This window comes from Crocuta crocuta, unplaced genomic scaffold, assembly GCF_008692635.1.
Source record: "Crocuta crocuta isolate KB4526 unplaced genomic scaffold, BGI_CrCroc_1.0 scaffold48, whole genome shotgun sequence".
NCBI classification, from domain to species: domain Eukaryota; kingdom Metazoa; phylum Chordata; class Mammalia; order Carnivora; family Hyaenidae; genus Crocuta; species Crocuta crocuta.
Window position 1 is genome coordinate 12,565,009 of NW_027533089.1, and position 16,663 is coordinate 12,581,671.

At 42.2% G+C, this 16,663-nt stretch overlaps 1 protein-coding gene across 1 annotated transcript in view; it reads right to left on the reverse strand.

Annotated features, from left to right (window-relative positions):
- Nucleotides 1-5,355: 5,355 nt before the first annotated feature.
- Nucleotides 5,356-16,663, reverse strand: part of LRRC8C (leucine rich repeat containing 8 VRAC subunit C) — a 34,820-nt gene continuing 23,512 nt past the window's right edge. The window contains exon 2 of the mRNA XM_077746103.1: nucleotides 5,356-11,775. Within this exon, the coding sequence (XP_077602229.1) occupies nucleotides 9,502-11,775 (2,274 nt within the window). The 3' untranslated portion in view covers nucleotides 5,356-9,501. The remainder of the gene's footprint in view (nucleotides 11,776-16,663) is intronic.

Here is a 16,663-nt window from a genome sequence, read left to right on the forward strand (position 1 = left end):
CTCTCCTGAATGCTCTACTCTCTGCCCAAACCTTCACCAGAGTCTCCAAAATGCACCAAAGCCTGGTGTGTGCATTGGGGAAAATCAAGGACCAGGGCAGACTCATCTTTCAGGTCTAGAAGGGGGATCCAACACTTGGAACCGTGAGGTGATACAGGCAAGACATTCCATAGAAACAGAGGTTCAGATCTGGTGGCCTGAAACCACAGGCATGCTGGAGATTTGTGAAGGTTTTGGGAGAGGGCAAAGAGCTTCCAAAGGGCGTGGAGAGGAGGGTATAACCGATTTCACCTAAATCTGAAGACCCGTTCCGACTCCAGCTGACCTCCGAGGTACTCGCTTATGACGGAAGGCATAGTTATTCTTTCCGGATGAACTGAGCATGTTGGTGCATTTTACGAGAACGAACACGAGCAAGGGGAGCCCGCAGTGAATGGTTTGGCGATTAGTAGGCAGGAGGGAGGACCCCGATCTTAAGGCAGCATTACACACACTCGATTCCCATCGGCCCCGACAGGGCAGGCTGCCCAGCTGCGAGTCATGAGTTTACACTGTCTGCTGGAGCACATCTCTGGGACTTTTCTGGTCCCTTTGCTCATGAGTAATTGTTTCCTAGAAAACTTTTCCCAACCCCAAGTGTTCCTCCTGAGCTGAAAGGATGAGACGTAACTAGAGAAGGCTGTTGCAGAGCAAGGTGTGGACGGCTCCCTGGGCGGGTGGGTCAGGACGAGGAGGGCAGGGAGCTGGGCTGGGGTGGCAGAGAGGGTCGTGGCTAGCGGGTTGCCCCAGGTCTCTCCACTTTTCTGCACAGATACTGAAGAGACTCTTCCTCCCATTACTTTAAATCACAGACCAGGGGTGTGTGCATGTACACGTGCATATCTGAGCACCGTAGGAAAGTTTGGCTGACGTTGGGAGAAACAGGATAGTCAGGTAAAATTTGTGAAAGCACCTTGCTTTAATCGTCAAAAAGTTGACACTTAAAAAACTATTTTTAAGGGCTGTGCATTTACCTTTATGAACTCTACCTACAACGTGGGGCTCAAACTCATGACCCCAAGATTGAGTCACATACTCTACCGAAAGAGCCAGCAAAGTGCCCCAAAAGCTGACAATTTCTTAAGATGCAATTCCATAAAATGAAATGATGACTTTCTTGCAGTAATTTCATAACAAACTCTGCCAGGCTCTCCCAGCTTGTCCAACGAAAGTAGAAACAGAGGGAAAGGGTGAAGGAAATATTAGCTGACTCAATTTTCTGGTTTTCTATAATAATCATTGGATATGCTAAAGGATTGTGTAAAATTGATCAGTGTTATTTGGCTTCTGTGGATCCTGTATTTATTGTATACAGTTGCTAGTGAACTTTAGGGAGTCAGGGAGAGGTGGTGCTTAGTGGCTGAAGAGACTGGTGTGGACAGTGTAACATTGTAATTTTCACAGATGCCACTGCAATATTTTCTGTTCCACGTATTCTCACAACATTGCTATGCTTCTTTTTAAAAGATGAGGCGCCTGCTCCTAAACTGGGCAAGATTTACAACTGTTTCAACCAATAGAATATGGCAGTAGTGATGTCACAAGAGTAAGGTCCTAAAAGGTGATACAGCATCCCTTCTGCCTATTAGAATAGTCTCTTGGGATCCCTAGGGTATCGCATAACACCTCTGATTCCCCTGAAGCTGACAAGCTGCATGGAAGCTCAGGCTGTGTGGAGAGGCCCAGCTGAGGTTCTAGCCAACAGCCAGAATCAAATGCCAAGGAAGGAGTGAAAATGACTCCAGATGATTCTAGCTCCCACCTTTGAGTCTTACCAAATGAGATTCCAGTCACTGTGGAGCAGAGATACGCTCTGCTGTGTTTGATACGTTTTTGCTACGCCCTCCCAATTCCGTATGCACGGGATCTGGGAGTGTGATGAAAGGGTCGTTTTAACCTACTAAGTTTGTTACAGGGCAACAGTAATTGGAACAGGTATGAAACCAGGAGCCCTAACTAGTCCCTGAATCCTCCTGAGATGCTTTGTGGGAGCATTGCATTAGTTTCTTGAAACACTATTTGAAAACCTCCTAACCAATCTTCAAGGGCTCCAAATTCTGTTTCTAATAAACCTGGTATATAATAGCTTTGTCAAGAAACAGAAATATCTTGCCTAGAGAAATGGGTTGAATGGCGTCCCCTGTAGTGGGCAAGGACAGGCTGTCCCAAGATGGGCCACTTTGGTATGAAGATTATTTTCAGTGGAAGGGAGCTGAAACCCTCCAGGCTCAAGAGAAACTTTCTGGCCCTCCTTTAACTACACAGAAGAATCTAAATTGGGGTCTTTCCCAGTTAGGTTATGTAAGGGTTATTAGCAGATAAATTTTATCTGAGTGGCCTATCCATACGGCAGGGCAAACATCTAATTACTAAACATATGTTCGTCTTCTTATTGCCCTGTGAATGGCATTCCTTCCCTTCCAAGTCCCCGACCTCTAACGCTTTCTCCTTAGTTCACGAGATAGATCTCATTTTTCCTGACTGTCTTTGGAGTTTCCAGTCTGTGTGCATTCCCCATCTGTATGCTACTAAAAATTTTTTTTTTCTCCTGTTAATCTCGTATCAATTTGATTCTTAGTCCAGGGACCTGGAAGAGAACAGGAATTCCTGCTCTTCAACACCCTCAGTATGATAAAGTCCTAATCCTCAGTACCTGTGAATGTGGCATTTGGAAATAGGGTCTCTGTAGATTATCAAGATGAAATTACTAGGATGGGCCCTAATCAATATGATGGAATCCTTATAAAAAGGGGCACTTTGAACACAGAGATAGACACACATAGGAAGGACTTAAAATGAAGACGAAGGCAGACATTCAGGGACGCATCTACAAGTCAAGGATTGCCAAAGACTGCCAACAAGCCACCAAGAGACAGGAGAGAGCTGTGGAGCAGATTTCTCCTTACAGCTCTTAGAGGCCACCAACCTGGCTGACACCTTACCTAGAACTGTAAGATGATACATTTGTGAGTGGAAGCCACCTGTGTGGGGTAGTTTCTGATGGCAGCCCTAGGGAAAGAGTGCCATCCCAGAACCACTTTGAACAGGGACGGTGGCCCTTCATAGCCCAAGGCTGTCAGTTCATAGTTAGGCTGTCCAAATGTTACAGTGTGATTTAAAAAAAAAAACCACATTATCTTGAGAGAGAGAGCAAGCCCAAGAGGCTCAGAGAGAGGAGAGAGATTCCCAAGTAGGCTCCGCACTGTCAGCATAGAGCCCCATGCAGGGCTTGAACTCATAGACCATGAGGTCGTTACCAAAGCTGAAACCAAGAGTTGGACACTTAACTGACTGAGCCACCAAGGCGCTCCCTAGAGTATGATTTAACAAAATTACCTAACAAAGACCATGTGGAATCAGAAAGGAATCTGAAGAACCTTTGCAATGAAGATTGAAGAAACGTCACAATTTTTTTTTTATAAGTAAAATCACTGCTGCAAGTTTCTTACTTTTTTCTTAGACTACGGAGGAGATATAAAACATAAAACTTACATGCTACCTCTTTTGTGTCACTTTTCCCAAGATGTATTATTACCTGATATTGCTGCAAAGACACTTTTTTAAAATTGTGATGTCTAGATGTAGCTTGAGTTGAAATAAAATAAATTCCTTGAAAGATTAAAAAAAATAAAGAGCCCATTTTCTACTTGTTCCTAACAAGAATTCTTGTTCTTCTAATAAGAATCCCTAAATCAAAATAATCAGAATGGCCAATTTATTTTATTATTTGGTAATATTACCTTTGCCTCATGCTTTGTCTTTTATGCAAAATATTTTAACTCTGAAAAAACTGTCATCTATTGTATGCCTGATCACATAAATGGTTGTACCTTGCTTTGTTCAAATATGACATCTGAATAATAGCCTGTATTCAAAGATTTACACAAAAATAATGCAGGATTTTGCTTTTCTCCTACTTGGATATTTAGGATAACATTCAAACCTAGATTTAGAAATATGGAGGCCAGTGGCCATGTAAGTATCCCCACTGAGCCTAAAATCATCTTCAGTGACTTTCCTCTTACATACTTTTTTTTTTTTTTAACGTTTTATTTATTTCTGAGAGAGACAGCGTGAGCAGGGGAGGGTCAGAGAGAGAGGGAGACATAGAATCTGAAGCAGGCTCCAGGCTCTGAGCTGGCTGTCAGCACAGAGCCTGACAGGGGGCTCGAGCCCATGAACCATGAGATCATGACCTGAGCTGAAGTCGGACGCTTAACCAACTAAGCCACCCAGGCGCCCCTCCTCTTACATACAAACAAAAATGCTTCTATCTTACTAGCCTGAACAACAGTGAATCAATTTATTTAACTCCAGGGTTTATTTTAATATTCTGTATAAATGAAAGGACCGGAAGATGGGACATTGGAAGGTACCAGTGAATCGTCGTTTTTGTATGTACAAATTGCACTGAAATCACCAGCTGTCTCTACTCTATTGTATTTCTCAGCTCTTGTGTCCATAACTTCTCGAGCTCCCAACACAATCTGATGCACACATTCACAAGGCCTCTCCCCACACTCAGAATCCTTCCTAGTCTCAATAGTTTCCCCAAAGGACTATCAGTAAAACAATGATTATCAGTAAAACAATGAAATCATAAATGACTATAGAAAAATATATTAAGTGACAAATTAACTTCAAAAGTTACCAATTATGGTTTTCTTATGCATAAGTGGTGCATACACTTAAAAAGGGCTTCCGTAGGCCTGGAGGGGATGTGGTTAACTAGGGGAGGCATCCTAACTAAGAACCATTCTGATTCCTTTAAGTAACCACGCTCACCACCACAGAAGTCTTTACTGCAAGCTGGGCTGGACAGCAATCGTACAATCTGACCTGGCAAAAGCACAGAAATTGCACCCCAGATTACATATTAATGCGCTAATTGCCCAAATGAAACTCCAGGGGCACCTGAGGTAGATGCAGCCCAGTGAATTAAGGAAGGAAATAATTAGTCACAATTGCAGAAACAGGCTGGACGCCGACTGAAAGGATGCATGTAGCCTATGTCCTGCAGCGTACAGAGAGCCCCGGCAACCGACGATGCAAAACACAAGAGAAATGTGACTTCTACAATCGAATAAGGGACAAATCTCAATTTTAAATTACAAAAATGTCTTTATTTAAGTTATTTTCTGTTCCTATGTACTACATAGCCAAATAACATTAAGACATTTTATCATGAATTTGCACTATGACCAATCAACTTTCAAGCATTTTCTTGACAGTCTTAGAGGTTTAACAAAAGCATTTGACACAATCTGAACACACAGAGACAGGGAGACAAAACAAGTGGTGGGAAACAACAACGACAACGACAACGACAACAACAACTGAGTGAATACATAAGGCATTAGGAGTCTCAACCCCAGTAAAGATATTCATTGAAGAGGCAGGATCAGGTGGGAGAGAATAGTATTCCGTGGAAAGCAAATTTATACCACATTAAAAACCATACAGAGGAACTGTTACTTAACATGGCCAACAAATTAAGTTGTTCAAAGTACTCTTTTTCAAGGTCTTCTGATTAGAAAAAAAAAATTCCTGGGGGCAGGAGGACACTCTTTTCTTCCCCAGAATGAACTTAAGGACGTGAATCTTTGTCTGTGCGTGGCCCTGGGAACATGGGGTAAGAGCGGACACCTAGTTTGAAAAGCTGGTACGAAATTGTATTAGAAGCAGGTCACTGAGGCCTAAATCTGAGAAATCAATGGCAGGTCTGGGTTGAGACTGTGCAAATTTTCTTACAATGTGTCTGAATAGACAAGAAAGATAAGACTATCTTACCGACTGCTGGGGCATTCCCCTCCCACTAACTGCTCTGTTTTGTTCCCTTTGTTTTTGCTAATTTAAGGTTGCTGTTGGACCCTACTATGAGTTATTGAGACCCTACCAAAAATGTGAACTACTAGACTAGCATGGTCACATTCGGAATTAATAGAACACGGAATTATATTAAAATGTGTCTTATGTATTCACTATGAAGTACTGCTGACCATTTTCATAAAGATGGACCATGAATGTTCACTGTTTAAGTAAATACATCATTAGTATGGATCAGGTATTTGGTATGGAATTAGAGAGTAAAAGAAACTACTTACAAATGGACATTTTTTTTAAAAAAAAAACAGCAGTATTAGGAAAATAAACAACAGCAAAGCTCTTCTTAGGGGAAATGGTAATGAGATGTAAAGAATTTGTCTTCTCTTTCTTAATAGCAGAAATCATAAGATAGTATTGCAAGAACTTGGGCTTTCCTCATACCAAGGAACCCAGGAAAGATTCCAGGAGGTTTAAGAGGCTCTCTGTGAAGATGGCGTGAGAGGGACATAAAGAGGCACCTCCGAAGGAACAAAATACTCACAGCAGGCATCTTTTCCATGTCTTTCTGAAAATGCAGCCCCTGCTAAACAGAGTGCCACGGGAATTGTTAGAACTCTTTACGGTAGCCACAAAGGAAATGTAATGCCAGGGAAAAGGTGCGTGGACAACAGGAAAAAATTTACAATTGTAGTAAATAACAGGTTTCACTGTATCAAGAACATTCATATTAAAAATGTTGTGTTAAGAACAAAACAGAAACCTAACACATAACTAATTTCGGAGTGTGGTCTCCTTAGGCGTGAGTTCCCTTGGGATGTACTTAGATGCTCTGTTTCAACCCGCCCGTCACCAGACAGTGAACCTGTTTTATAATGAACCATGAAAACGGACCAAAAAACAAACCCATCATGGGCTTCAAGCAGCCATAGGAGTTAGGATTACACATGGTGCTTCTGTATTCATGTAAGCAGTTTCTCATGACTCCTGTAGAAGTTGGAGAAATAGAGCTAACTGTTCGTCTTTAGCAAGAGCACTTGTAAAATACAGAAAGGGATTAGGTAAATACCCTTTAGACACTGAGTTGATCCATTAAAGGACTTTAGAAAAGTCAGCAGTTCATTTACCTGAGTTTTGCATTTAAAGGCTAAACATAATTGAATACTTTTTGCTTACAAATGTGAACAAAAACTTACAATATTCAGAAGGGCCAGAGTCAGAAAATTGAGACTCAAGATGAAGTCTGAGATTTTTGAGATTTTATAAAATCTATTTAATAGAAACATCTACGAATTTTCCTTCTTAGTTAAAACATAAAGTCATAGAACAATACTGATTTGCTGGATGTTATTTAGACTTTAGGTTTGGGGTCACCCTGTGAAATCATTATTAAGAAAGCAGGTCAAAGTCTCTTGGAATTGTGAACAAATTATTACAAGTGATAAAACTACTTATTAGTGCCTTACTTCAGTTATGAACCCATATGAGATTATGAATTAACACCAGATAAAGACTTCAGCATAAATATGGTTTTTAACCTGAATAGATCCCTTTGGAAGGGTGATATAGAAAATAACTATAAATTTTACTCAGAAATATAGTGCACCCAGTGTTTTACCAGTAGTTATTTAAGCTTACCTTTCGACAGGGTATTTTTGTCGTGCTCGGCCATGGAGAATCTTCCAGGTCTTTTGTTTGCTTAAAACAAAATAGTGCTATGTTTCTAAATACAACACATTGTTCATAATCAGGATCCTAACCATATTCTGGAATTGAATATTTTATCCTACAAGAAATATAACCATGTTACTGTTTTAAACATATCATTTCAGTTCCGGGTGGGAAATAAATCACTTCTACAAAATCGCCATTCACACACTTTAACATAGAGCAGACACAGTAAAGCATCTGGGACTACATGATTTCATTATTAAACAAACAAAAAGCATCTCTTTCCCAAATCCTTCACTCCATGGCATCTCATAACATTTGAAACACGACTGAGGTACATGTATCTGCTGAGGAGTTCCTGTAGTTGCGTTCTATATACAACTCGAAGCAGCACTGAGCAAAATCACCAGGATCAGGGAGCAAATTGTAAAAGCAGTGTTTTGAAACCCCAAATCATCTTCCTATTTTCTTGCGTTGTTAAGTCACAAAAACTTTATTAGATCAGACTGGAGTTCCGGAAACAGTCCATATGAATTTACTACATGAAACAAAAATCCCCACGATTGGTAATACTGGTCCTGGATTGAGGACACAAATAGTCTTTTCATTTTCCTGTTCTACACGGAGTGAGAATCAGTGACAGATTTTGCCCAAGATGCATACTATGTTGGTTTAAATACAAAGATAAATAAACGCTCTGCTGACCATCAAGCAAAAATTATTTGAGTGACATCTGCTTAGCAATTTATTCACCCCTTTAAAACCAAAGTAACAGAACCATTTTAGATGAGATGCTTATTTTAAGCCAAAAAAAAGAGCAGAGAGTCCCTGTGCTTCCATCACTGGCATCCACAGCAAGGGCAGGCTTAAGGGAGCTCCATTTCTGTGTATATGGGTTATACTGTGGAACAGGCAGAATCCGAACAGATGACCACCCCACACGGCCCAGGGCAATCAGGGCGCCTGACGACGCTGTGCCAGCCCTTTAACAGAGTGCTTTTGCAGCGAATTTTTTTTTCCTTCCATCTGATGTACCCACATATCAAGATACCAGAGATTATTAAATTACTTAAAAGCCAGGCTTCTGATTCGGATTTTTAAATTTAATTATCTATTTTAATTAAAATAAATCGAGCTTCTCTAAGGTTGTTCACCAGTAGTACATAGCAATATTAAGATTAAGAGGCGAGGGGCGGGGAGGGCCTCTGTATTTTGCTTTTAAATGATATTTCTGAAAAGTCGCTGAAAACGCAGATCAGATAGATTATAAATGACCAATTCGAGTAAGCCAACCCTGGAAGATTATTGTCTCCACTCACAAAATCCTAGCCTAAGGATAACTTTGGCTGTCAGGTATATACAATTTAGGGTCCTTTTGGAGAGGAGGAGAAATTTTAAGAACAATAGTCTGTGACAATGCACTTATGTGAATTTATGCTCCAGAGAAAAGTTTTCCGTAGGATGAAGGGCTTGGCCAATGGAGAAGGCAGCTGGCATTACCATAAACTAGCAGACGTTGTTTGGTACATACACAGTGAAAACAAAAACAAGGACACTGTACAGGTGTAAACAAGCTAAAAATGACCTTGCCAAAATATCTATTTAAAAAATGCCAGAAAGCATGCAGCTCAAAATTCCCTCCCTTTTATAAGAATGAAACAAACAAAAAAAAAGATAAAACAAGAAACAAAACAAAAAACAAATGGAACCACCTGTTCCTGTCAGTAGAAAACAATAATAGATACATGAGGTTCCAGGACAAATAAAACTTTAAAATATTAATATTGAGAAAATACAATTAAAGTTTTATTAAAAAATACATACTCCTTGCTCAATCTCTGTGTACATTTTGTTTTGTGTGAAAGAGAAAAAAAATAAAAATAAAATAGGAAAGGCATTAAGACTACCTAATTATCGATACTGTATTTGGTAGAAGCACGTGTCAGTCAAGCTTTAAAGAAAAATAAGTTATTCTGCTTTCATTTGCTCCCGGACGTCAGAAGGCAGAGTTTCAAACAGAGCGTCTTCGACAACTAACCCGGCTCGCTTGAGAGCCCGGCAGTCACCCAGTTCGGGTGGGAGGATTTCAAAGTGATTGCCTTTAACGTCTAAGTAGGAAAGAAATAACAAATTTCCAATTTTCGGTGAGAGTACGGATAGGCTGTTCTTCCCAATCTTCAGAGTTTTCAGTTTCTTGCAGAAGTAGAGTTCATCTGGAAGGCTCTCTACTTTATTACAGGTGATGGAGAAGTACTGTAAACTTTGTAGAACTCCGATTTCAGGTGGGATAAACCGAATGTCGTTGTAGGATAAGTCCAAGTAGCGGATTTTGTTGCATAGGAAGAGGTGGGAAGGGAGCACCTCTATTTTGTTGTGACTGAAGGCCAGGCGCTCCAGGCTGGTGAGCTTCTTGATGTGCTCTGGGATGTAGGTGATGCTGTTGTGCCACAGTTTGAGCACTGTCAGCTTTCTCAAGTGCTGGAAGCTAACGATTTCTTCTATGGATTTCAGATTGTTTTCTTTGAGGTCCAATTCCTGGAGGCTGAGCAGACTAAACACGGCGTGGGGGATGCGCTCCAGGTCGCAGTGGACCAGCTCCAGCTCCGTCAGATTGGTCATCTTCTTTAAGTTGTTGAGCATCACCAGCTTGGTGCCATCGTTATGTATGCACATCTTCTGGAGGTGGCTGGAAACGTCCACCACGGCCTGAGGGATTTTGGAAACGTTGCTTTTGATAGAGAGGATTTTAAGGCTTTTGAGATCCCGCAGAGACTCAAGAGTGACATTTTTGGAAATATCGTGACTTAGAGAGCCAACCAGGTAGAGCTCTTCCAGATTCCGGAGCCCATACATCCAGGGGGGCAGCTCCCTCATGTCATCAAACTTGACGCTCAAGACCTTGAGGTTCTCCTTCAGGAAAGAGAGCGCCGCGCTGTGGATTTTGACTGAGCACTGGTGTAGCGAGAGCTCTTGGAGATTGTCTAGCTGCGCGATGGTGGCTGGGATCATGACGTTCTTAATGATTTCGAGCTTTAAAGACTGCAACTCTGTGATTTCAAACACCGTGTCTGGAAGCCCAGAGAGCATGATGAGGGGTAATTCCAGCCGGTTATGGGCATTCGTCTGGAGCTTCTGCCTCAGTTTGTCAGGTGTCCACTCGTTATTTAAGTTCAGCTGCTTTAATTTGTTCTCGCTCACTTCAGACAGGAACACCGCAAACCTCTTGGAATACAGGGGGTCATACTGATCTATCATATGAAGCATAAAAGCAAAGTCATTTTTCACATCGGGAATATCATCGATTCCAGTCTCCTGCCGGACATACTCAAAAGAGTATTCCCGTAGAGAACGATAGAAGAGCCAGTATAGGGTATAAAGGCACGTCAGTCCGTAGATACTCACAAAACACAGATAGCAAAAGGACAGTTTTGAGAACAGATGTGCCATGGTATGATTACAAGAAAAGTTTTTATAGCCAGTCATGTCCTGAATGTCCACATTACAGTCCACTGTAAATTGAACTTTGGAAACCAGGGCGCTATTATAGGCAATGATGATCAGGAACTTTATAACCTTCAGTACAGTCTGGCGAACATACATAGCATATAGGATATCACCTTCTTCCACGTGCAGCCTGAACTTCTTCACCTTCTCAAATAAGGCCTTGGCTTGCTCACCTTCCTTCTTATCCAGTGCTCCCGCGGTGGACTTGTCCACCACAAACTTCTCGGGGATTGACTTGAGTGACTGAGAGTTGACCAGGCTGCCTTCCGGACCGGACTGGATGGTGTTGGACCTGCTTATGTTGTTCTTCCTGTTGTCCTTTTCCTCCGAGTCCTCCCCAGATACTTCAGACAAAGCCCGCGTGGTCCACGGAGAGTCAAAACACTTGCCCAGGATTGAGATGAAATGTTCTATCTTGGAGCTTGAGCCGGGGAATTTGAACCAAAAGTTGCTGCAGAGCATGAAGACCAGGGTGTGGATGAGCACAAGGTAAGGGAAATACTTGGCATACCAGTGGAGGGCTCGCTCGTAACACATCTGGTTTATGAAACTGTACTGCTGAAGGTCCAAATCTGTCTTCAGCCCTTTCATTTCCACGGTGGCGGGGTTAGTAGGAGACGGTTTAGGGGGAGGCAGTGGGGTGGTGCTGGCAACTGCCTGAGAGACATTTGAAACGGAAGAGTGGTTCTGAGAAGGCTGGACTCTTTTTGGAAGGCAGATGATCTTGTCTTGCATGACCTGAAACACAGAAGTAATATTTTCAAATTATATTATTTGGAGAGCTTTGATAATGTCATTAGCGTGGAGAGAGCAGCAATAACATCCAATAAATGTCCATTTCCTTTGCCTGGAGAATACAACGTTCGATTCCGGCACCAGGATTTTATCCTCAGCCTGCATGTTAGGGAAGTGAAATATCTGACTTTGTTCATCATGTGTAAGTATGACAAAACGCAGCAGTTCTGTTAGGCCTTATAACTCACAACAAAATAAATATCTAAAGAACATTCATGAGTTTTAAAATTTTGCATTTTGCCCCTCGCTGGAGCCTGGGAGAATCAATCATAGGGAAGTACATTAGCTTATCAGACTCAGTCTTTTTTTTTTTTTTTTTTTAAGTAAGATTGATGCCCAACATGGGGCTTGAACTCATGACCTCAAGGTGAGGAGTCACCTGTTCTCTTGACTGAGCCAGCTAGTCATCCCTTATCAGACTCAATCTTGAATCGGATGGCTCCTGAGATTATATAAACTTGTGTATGAGAATTAAAAGGATTGGAAGGAGGGCATGTGGAAGAAATTCTTGTCTTTATCATTTCCCTTTTACTTTCTCCCCATATCCTGGACTGTGTGCATAAATGAGTGCAAATGGCCTTACTACAATGGGAAGTTATTAAGCTTCTATAAAAGCCATCTCATCCCTCTGCCAAACGATGTGAAAGAATACAGAAGTGTTCCATAGTAAAATAATTAGGTTTGAACTTGCTGGCTTTTTAGACAAAATACTGCCTTAACAGCTTTTATCCCTGTACCAATTCTTCAATGTGTCAAAAAAATAGTACGCTCTAAGAGCGTCCAGGAACCCCCAAATCTTGAAACTTGGGTAAGGGATAGTGCATGCATACTTTTTGAAGATGAGAGAGTATAAGGCAGAATACTCTCTGAATTAACCGGGAGAAACTGTCCCCATGAAAAAGTCCATGTAAGTAGAACGCTTTGAACAACAAGCAGTTTGAAGGGAGAATAATAACCCAAGGAACTGACAGCAATCACAGGTGGAATTAGTAAGGCAGGGAAGATCTATTTGCACCGTAAGATGTCAAATGGCTGGAAATCCATAGCAATCAGTGATTCTGCAACAGCAAAATACTCAGTGATTTTGGTAACAAACAGTAAAGCCTTTTACATTGATTCTAGAAGTAGAAACTGAATCCATTTTAAAGAGGGCTGCTGTGGCATGGGGATGTGACGAGAGTTGATGGCATGGGAGATACAGCCCACCAGAGAGAAGGACAAGGTCTGACAACAGAGTGGAGCATCCAACACTTCGCAGAGTGCCCAGTGCAAAGGAGAAACCCAATACGGATTTGCTGGGAAAGTGGGTGAATCCAGAACGGACACTGGTAGTTCTAGTTCAGGGTTCCATAGGTCTGGGTGTGGCCCAGGTCTCTCCCAGGGATGAGGATAAGGATGGTGACTGCAGTGTGACAGCTGAAAACATCTGCTGTGTTTAATACGCAACTGATCTGATTCAAAGAATGTCAGAGGTAATTGTTCTTTTGTCACCTTCATCTGATGAGACAGGTACTCTTATTATTCCCATTTCACAGATGAGGAGAAAGGCACAGAAAGGTTAAGTTACTTGCTAATGTCATCTCACTCAGGCCACCTGCACCCAGAGCCCACATTCTTATTTTATTTTACTGAATTTCTGGAATTAAACACAAAAGATCCCAATCTGACTTTATTGTAAGTAACAAATTACCTTATGCAAATTATGCTTTAGGAAAAAAAGCTTATTTCTTCAATACCTTGTGCAGATAACAATGAAAGAATGAAGCTAGAGGGAGAGAGGAAGTCTCTCTATGAGAGTTATAAAAGTTTGTTCTGGGACACCTGCGTGGCTCAGTCAGTTAAGCATCGAACTGTGGCTCAGGTCATGATGTCACAGTTTGTGAGTTCAAGCCCCATGTCAGGCTCTGTGCTGACGTCAGGCTCCGGGTGCCTGGAGCCTCCTTCCATTTCTGCGTCTCCCTCTCTCTCTGTCCCTCCCCTGCTTGCTCTCTCTCTCTCTCTCTCTCTCAAAAGTAAATAAACATTTAAAAAATTTGTAAGTTCTGTACTGGAAGATAAAGCAGGGAGCAATTACTTACTATGTCCATCAAAAGAAGGAGGGGAGGGGAAGGGGGGTGATGGGCACTGAGGAGGGCACTTGTTGGGATGACTACTGGGTGTTGTATGTAAGCGAATTTGACAATATATTTTAAAAAAAACAAAAGAAGCAGGGAAGAATAACAAATGGGGCTGCATTTTTACAGAATTTGGTGGCTACAGACGTGAGAGAATGGAGTGGTGGTCTTTGAACACTTTTATCACTTACTTATGTCAGAGAAAAAATGCTGAGAGTGCCCACTCAGTATATGCATTTCTAGTCATAATTATAACCATGAGCTTCTGTCAACCCATAGGTGAATTATTAGAAAAGCTTAATTCCTTTCCCTGTATGCTTCAGGTAAATACAGGCAGACCTTGAAGACACTGCAGTTTCAGTGTCAGATCACCACAGTAAAGCAAATACTGTGACACAGTGAGGCAAGTGAAATTGTTGGTTTTCCAGTACATATAAAAGCGATGTTTACGCTATGCTGTAGTCTAGGAAGCGTGCAAAAGTGTTATGTCAAAAAAACGTGAACCATCATCTGAGCTTTCAGCAAGTCATAATCACCGATCACAGATCACCATAGCAAATAATAATAATGATGAAGTTTGAAGCGGTGCACGAATTACAATGTAACACTGAGACACAAAGCAAGTAAATGTTGTTGGAAAAGTGGCGCCAACAGAATTGCTCAACCCAGGGTTGCCACAAATCTTCCATTTGTGAGAAACAGTATCTGCAGAGGACAGTGAAGTGCAATAAAATGAGGTATGTCTGTCTCAAAGTTTTCATTTTTTCTTTAGTGTTTATTTTTGAGAGAGAGAGAGAGAGAACAGAGCACTAGAGGGGAAGGACAGAGAGAGAGGAAGACAGAATCTGAAGCAGGCTCTGGGCTCTGAGCTGTCAGCACAAAGCTTGACATGGGGCTCAAACTCATGGATTTTGAGATCATGACCTGAGCCGAAGACAGAAGCATAACCGACTGAGCCATTCAGGCGCTCCTAAACGTTTTCATTTTTATCTCACTTCTCAATGGAGCATCGTTTGCACTTCTGGGGGTCAAGCACTCTACCCTGGAAACCCCTGGGATCGAAAACAGGAGGAAGTCTAGACTGCTGGACTATCCTTAAGGAATACAGAAGAGAGACAAGTGAGCAGTTTAGTTTGGGGTTGAGGTCTTCATGTCTTCCCCTTCACGGTCTCAGTGAATGAGGTAACAGTCTGTGTAGTAAGCAGCNGGCAGAGCTGAGCAGGGAAAGGGCGTGCTTCCCTGAGAACCTTCCCCAAGAGTAACACCCTTGAGCTGGTATATTAACAAGGCATTGTCAGTGTTGTGATGTAAACACAGGAGAATCAGTTTGAGAGCAAGACCAGTGAGAAGGTAAAAAGGCGGACACCTTTTTCAGTGCCAACTCCCCGCCAAAGAACGGGCAGACCCCATTCCTGTCCCCCTGCCCCATGCATCCTTAGGCTTGTTCCTAATGGTGTAAGGTGACAGCCTCTGGGGCTTGCTTGTGTAGGGTTTCAGGATATGCAGGGTGTGAGAGGGTGCCGAGCTAAAGGGCAAGGGTGGGCTGAAATCCTGCTGTGCTTCCCTCAGCAGGATGGGGGCCCTGTGCTCCCACAGTGGGGATACCTTTCTAGATTCTGCACAGAGGTACCTGACTGGCTAGCATCTGCCATGCCAGGGAGGCAGGTCATACTCCACCCCTTCTACAGAAGAAGCCAACTGAGGTTCAGAGAACGTAACTTGCCCGAGTTCACATAGCTAGGAAACGGTAGCGCAGGAATTTAAACCTGACTTCTGTTTACAGACTTGTGTTCTTCTGATTCCACATGTCTTCCCATTTCACCCAGCTTCTGCTATGAGGGCTTCATGGAGAACAGCCCAGCTGATCTTCCCAAGTTCCTGTAAGCCTTCTGATGCCCTATTTCTCTTTCTTTTTTAAAAATTAAAAAAAAAAAAGTTTTATTTTTGAGAAAGACAGACAGAGCGTGAGCAGGGGAGGGACAGAAAGAGAGGGAGACACAGAATCTGAAACGGCTCCAGGCTCCCAGCTCTCAGCACAGAGCTGGACGTGAGGCCCGAACTCATGAACTGTAAGATCTTGACCTGAGCCAAAGTCATACATTTAATTGACTGAACCATTCAGGCACCCCATCCTATTTCTCTTTCAATCTTCACAAAGACAGAATTTTTAAAATGTGCCTGCTTATAAAATCCCAGGAGGGTAAGGACGGTGGTCTATTCTCCCACAGCTGTTAACTATTCAGAAGTGAGCACAGAATAGAAAAAATACCGGGATTCACTCGCTAAGAACAATAGCTGCTAGAGCTGCTGAGAGAACATTTCATAAGAAGACTCCAGCAGAGATGCAGCTCAGAGAAGATTCCCAAAGAATGTGATGGCAGGTTGCCTAATCCAGGACTAGGAAAAGGAACAGGGCAGGTTACGGAGTCCAGCCCTAAGAGTGTGAAGATTGAAACAGCAAAATGCCCACAGGCGAGAGGGTTATTACCCGTGCCATGTATGTGTGAACATGACTGCATTGAGAAGAACCGGGAGAAGAATCTGTGTTTTCAAAGGCCCTGGAGGAATAAAACTATTCATGCAAAGCTCTTCCATCACTGCGATATCTAGGTAATAGTCCTGGAAAAGAGACTCAAGGATTCCGGGGATTGCAGAAATGGGCTCAGTGAAATTTGGAGCTATATGTTCTCCTTGGTAAATTATTTTGAGATAACCCA